The 6026-nt window shown below is 38.5% G+C and overlaps 1 protein-coding gene across 1 annotated transcript in view; it reads right to left on the reverse strand.

Annotated features, from left to right (window-relative positions):
- LOC145485702 (aggrecan core protein-like) overlaps positions 1-1387 on the reverse strand; it is a 3724-nt gene extending 2337 nt beyond the window's left edge. The window contains exons 1-2 of the mRNA XM_081464325.1: positions 542-1387; positions 7-63 (exon numbers count right to left, since the gene is read on the reverse strand). Coding sequence (XP_081320451.1) covers positions 7-63; positions 542-913 — 429 coding nt within the window. The 5' untranslated portion in view covers positions 914-1387. The remainder of the gene's footprint in view (positions 1-6; positions 64-541) is intronic.
- Between the last annotated feature and the right edge of the window lie 4639 nt (positions 1388-6026).

Consider the following 6026-nt stretch of genomic DNA (forward strand, 5'->3'; position numbering starts at 1 on the left):
TCCGTTTAGGCATGGCTGACTTCCACAACATCCGTTCTGGCATTCGGTATGAGGAACATCGGCCTGGCAAAATGGTACACAAATTGAGAACTTAGAGATGGTTTCTACTCCTCTGGTGATAAGATAAATTCAAGCAGCTTATAATGATATAAAGTTAGGCGATCACTTCTGCGTTGTTGGAGCGGTGTGTTGACGTACAGAGTCGTATTGTCACATGGCAGCCATACCGATAAATAGGCAAGTAGGGAAAGACACCACATAGTCCACGAATTCTTTCTTTTTTTTTTTTTCAATTTCTGAAAGCTAGAGTTAATTAGTTAATTTCCTCAGCGAGGAAAGCCATTGACTCCCAACAGTACCATTAACAACACATATCCGAAAACAATTTCTTATCTTAAATAGCTAGCTACTAAACACTTTATGTAAAAGGGGATTAAAATCACTTAGGGTTAGGGTTAGGATTTGACTTAAAAATTCAAGACCAGTCGATATTTTAGCGGGGCTGCGAGGGTGGGGGAGAGCAGTCAAATAAATTCCTTACCATAATGTCGTAGTTATCAACCAGATCATAGTACTGGGATCCTTGCAGAGGTTTCAGCGCGCTGGAATTGGTATGTCTGCTTTCTTCATTCAGTTCACAGTTATTTTCGATCACATGCGTCAGATAGTTGAAAGAGATGCAGCGACAGTCACACCGACATCTTCTAAAGCACTCGACTGGCTCTCTGACTGTCAAGTTATCAAACACGTGACCAAGAAGGGCGTGGTTGTTTACCATGTGTCTTCCAGGAGCGAAGAAGAATCCGCCTGTCGGACAATTATCAGTAGGACATAAGGCAGCCAGCTGTACTGCCTGAAGAATAACTTGAACAGCTCTCGCGACAATGAAATCTTGGAGAAGTTCAATATACATTTCTTGATTTCACTTTCACCCTCGATAGGTCTTCTACCAATAAAAGGAAACAGATTTTTATGGTAACCGACTTGTATTAACACCCCAAAACTTCCAAATTGTGTCTAATTTATGCTCATTTTTTATTCAAATCCTTCTTACTGGTTTGCAACAAAGGTCTACTTTTGTTACCTTTCATAATTTGTTCTCACTGTATTTTAGTATTTGTGATTTTCTTCCATTTGATTATATTTGATCTTTCATATATTCAATCGTATTTTCACCATCTACGGGTATATAGGAACTCACAAAGTGACCAGCTCCCAGTTAGCTTTCTAGCTCAGTTGGTAGAGCGCCACAGCGGTATCTCAGAGGTCATGGGTTCGAATCCCGTTATTGTTCAGGCCTAATTTTTTTCAGGCTTTAATTTCACCACTGCTTAAGTCGTGAATAAAACTGCGATGATCATTCATGTCATCATATTTGAAGACACTGTTATACGTCGCAAAAAAATGACCGAATGAATTGCATGCGCGTAGCTCCTTTAAAAGTTAAAGCAGACAACGTAATCTTCACTTCACAATCAATAAAATTAAGAGTTTAAACTCGAGAATAAAGTTTCAGTTATTTCTTGCAGGTCACTAATTTATACATAAGAACATTCGATAACCCGATTGATACACCGTGTACGCCGGTGAAAAATCGACAATTTTGAGATGAGAATACAACTTTGAGATGATACAAACAATAACGTGGTTACTTCCACTGACGCTTACACTACCCACTAACGAAATTACATTGCATTACATTCACAGTCACCTAGGATATCGACAACTGAAAATTCTTGAGCTTGCAATAAACTTAGCGCTTTTTACCAAATTTAAAAGATATATTTACCGTACTCACGATGGCGTCACGGTCGTCATTGACGAAATCGGCCTCTTTCCAAAGAGTTGAAAAGCTCAAATTGTAGACAGCCAACTGAATTGCCTTTCAGGTAATATTTAAAATAGAACTGAAACCGTTAGAAAAAATACGATGATGAAAGGTTTCTGGTGTAACCAGGTTATTCAGCTGGTGTAAATTTGATGGTCAAGAGGTCCGGATGTTTCATTGTATTTGTTTAGACTGAAAAGAAAGCCATCCGCTGTGAATTTCAATTTCAATTTCAAGTTTTACTCCAACAGATTGATTCCTTCTGTTAAAGAATATTTTATGAAATTCTAGCCTTCATATGAGTAACGCAAACAAGCGTTACAGAAAGCCGAACAAACAACCTTGTCACGTTAATCTCCGCACGTGTTTCGGGCAAAAGTTCCCACGAGGAAATGTTGTTATCAAAAGAGTTTCCTTGCGTGTTTTACGCTATGTTTTAGCAAGAATAACTATTTCCTTTTCGGTAACCCACAACGCGGTCCAGGAGATCGATTAACCTTTGAACACTGGAAAACAGGTGACCAAAATGATCAAAGGAGCCCGGGGCGGCATCTGACCCGCGGGGTTAACCCGCCAAGGTTGTGCATCTGGAAACATTGCTGAGAATATTTGTTGATCAGTTTTAGTAATTCATAAGAATATTGGTTGATTAGGGTTAGTAATTTAGCAACGTCAGCTTTCTCAGAGTTAGTACGTGCACGTATGATTTAGGGACTGCGGAAACCGCGATTCCCATGACCATACGTGATCGAGATAATTCTCACTATCTTTTGGCCAAGCCCAAAACGCCGTTTACCGCAGGCATCGTTGTTTCTTTATTCTTTGTCTTATTTCGGAAACACCGTATTAGCCAATCGCTGTACAGCTTGCTAATGCGTAGCTATATAATCGCGAGTTTTAGTTTGTAAAAGCGAGTCCAGAAGAGAAAAGAGTTTGTAGTTGGATGTAGCGCAGAGTACACTAACAGCTCCGCCCCAGCATTAAAAAATCTGTTTGGTAACACTTCCCATAAGAAAAACAAGAAGATCTGTTAGATCTTGAAACCGCGCTTTTAAAATTTAACTGTTTTCTTAGCACTACAGTCGCAACGCAGTACACATTCGAAAGTAATCCTTGATGATTCATTGATTACTGTAGACATCACATCACTTGATCAACACAAACTGTACTATTGCACCATCAGTCGTAGCCGTTGTGAAATCTCCGATGACGTAATAGTGTTAATCTGGAACTTTCTTTGGGATATGTATGGGCATGAAGATACGAACACTATTAACAACAGCTTTCTTACTTAAAAGTCAAGTTTAAATTTAATATTTTCCTTGAGTAAAGGGCTAGCAAAGAAGTCTCACGAGTCACATAATTCAAGAATTGCGTTATCCACGGCTATCTTTAGTACGGTGGTTATTTCCCTAACAATGACGTAATCATTGCATGTCCTGACATGTTCTTTGCTTGGCTTGCAAATATTTCATTTTCCTTCCGATCTATGAACTCGCTGCGATGAAAGAGCCAAAGAATTTACTTCATTTGCCTAAAACCACAAGAAATACTCGCAAAATTGCAAATAAATTAATGACCGTCGCTTCTGGCGAAATAAACTTCCAAAGTAAACACGATCTTATTTGTCACGTAGCGAAACTGAAAGCTGCAACGTCAACGCATTCCATGGATGACGTAATACCTTTTTTTAGCGTATTTATTATTCCCTTTGAATCCAACGCTTCGATAAAACCAAAAGAAAACATATTTTACCCACAACAAAGGAAAAAATATCCCTAAAATTATCCGTGTATTAATGTTTTAACAGCTTCTGGTGGAAAAAAACATCACACGTTGCGTGACTCGAAATTTGGCCGAGCGGAGGTCTGCGTCTGGTCACCGACAAAAAAAAAAAAATAACAAGAAGATCTGTTAGATCTTATAACCGCGCTTTAAAAATGAAACGGTTCGCTTAGCCCTACCGTCGGAACGCAGTGCACATTCCAAAGCAGTCATTGATGATTCTTTTCTTACTGTAGACATCACATCACTTGATCAACACAAACTGTATTATTGCACCACCAGTGGTAGCCGTTGACAAATCTCCGATGACGTAATGGCCTTAATCTAGAACTTTCTTCGGGATATGTATGGGCATTAACGATATGAACGACACAATAATAACACTATTAACAACAGCTTTAATCAACAATGATTTAGATAAACATATACAGGCAAAAACTAACGATAGATAGATCCGACGTTTCGGCGACATCTTGGCGCCATTGTCAAGGGAAACTAATTAAATATGCGATTTCAAGAGTAACTAAGAGTTCAGGGTTTCTAATTTGCATAAGTTAGACAAAGACTTTAGCGCGAACTGAGTCTGATTGTACATTTAAACACGGTCGTAATTGTTTAATGAGTAACATCTCATTAATGAGACAATCAAACTTGTTGTGGCATTTTTTCAAACTTGTTGTGGATTCCGGATGACCGTCGCAATTGTTTTAGTGTGTTGAAAAAATGCCACAACAAGTTTGATTGTCTCATTAATGAGTTGTTACTCATTAAACAATTACGACCGTGTTTAAATGTACAATCAGACTCAGTTCGCGCTAAAGTCTTTGTCTAACTTATGCAAATTAGAAACTCTGAACTCTTAGTTACTCTTGAAATCGCATATTTAATTAGTTTCCCTTGACAATGGCGCCAAGATGTGGCCGAAACGTCGGATCTATCTAACAACAGCTTTCTTTCTTAAAAGTCATGATTAAATTTGATTGGTGTTTTCCACGAGTAAAGGGCTAGCAAAGTAGTCACACAAGTCATATAAAAAAAACCCTATCGCGACCGATGTATCGATTTTGGTCACTTCAGTGACCACGGATCGAAAACGTGACAGAAAATTGGCGTTACTTTTGATTCTAACCAAATTTGTCATATCCCCCCTCGGGAGAATTTTGTTAAGTTAGCTAATTTAGTATGCAAGCCACCGTAATGGCGGTCGCCGCGGCGAAATGTTTATTTGTTCAAAATTGGGGCAAAATCTTTCGGAGATGGAAATCAGGACATTTGTAAGGATACAGAAAGTAATTTGGGACCAGCTGCTGGCTTCTAAGGCTGAATTTATCCAGAAGTAAGCTGTATTTTCGTTTTCGTGCCGAAAGCCACGCGATAAAATATTATCGGTTTGTTCTGCTGTCTTGTTCTGTTGTCTTGTTCTGGTTTTTCTCTTGGTCTTTTTTGTAGCCCACCGAGGCCAGTCTTTCGTCTAAATCAGTTGGAAAAAGTTGGAAAAAGATGTTCCCATTCACGTTTAAGCTCTCAGGCGATAATTCTGGAGTTTTTTGGCCGAAACGTTGGCTTTGTTATGTTGGTGTTTTTCGGTTGCTATGGGCGACCGTGGCTTCCTTTGTTAGGTCAAGTCTGGGGAGTGAGGTCACAAAAAAATTTTAATTCTGGTTTTGTTCGATTTCGCTGAAATTTTAACACGATAAGGCTGGATTGTTAACGTATAGATTTACCGCCTGCCGATGTGTGGTAGCTATTAACGCTGAAGTGTTATATCGCTTCCAAGTCAGGGTTTTGAAGAGATTTTTTTGCAACGTGTGGGTTCGGCGTGATTTTGTAATCGGAGGTTTTTGTTGACCCCGAAGGAAAAAATATCCGGAAAAGGTCATTTCATCGACGATTCAAAGGAATATAAATATGTATATGTTCGGAGCTAAATTTCTGCTGAAAAAATATAATTTTTGACGAACGCTGGGTTTTTAATTTTTTCCCGCGAGGCTGTCATCACTTGCAATGGCACCAGCATAGAATGGGTTGCCAGTCAACCTGTTATTGGTCTGGTCAAACAGTTGACTTTTTGCATGCCCTGGATTTGGTTCTCTTTGTTCTCTCAAGTCTGATGTCCCTGTCACATCAACACAACTTGAGTGTGACACTCCAGCATGATCTGTACGAATAAAGGTAGAAAACAAGGGAACTGCATCTAGAATAAACCAGGAAATATGTTTGTAAATAATTTATTCATATGAAAAAAATAATTTCTTCAAAACTATATAAAATTAAAATACATGGGAAAACAACAAGAACATTACAGATTCATCGAATGAATATACACTCAAAAAATAAAATCTAAACTCATGTAAGTTTCTAAGTTTGTATGAGCTTGTAAGCTTATGTGCGAGTTACAATAATAAACAGAATT

This window comes from Orbicella franksi, chromosome 4, assembly GCF_964199315.1.
Source record: "Orbicella franksi chromosome 4, jaOrbFran1.1, whole genome shotgun sequence".
Lineage (NCBI taxonomy): Eukaryota > Metazoa > Cnidaria > Anthozoa > Scleractinia > Merulinidae > Orbicella > Orbicella franksi.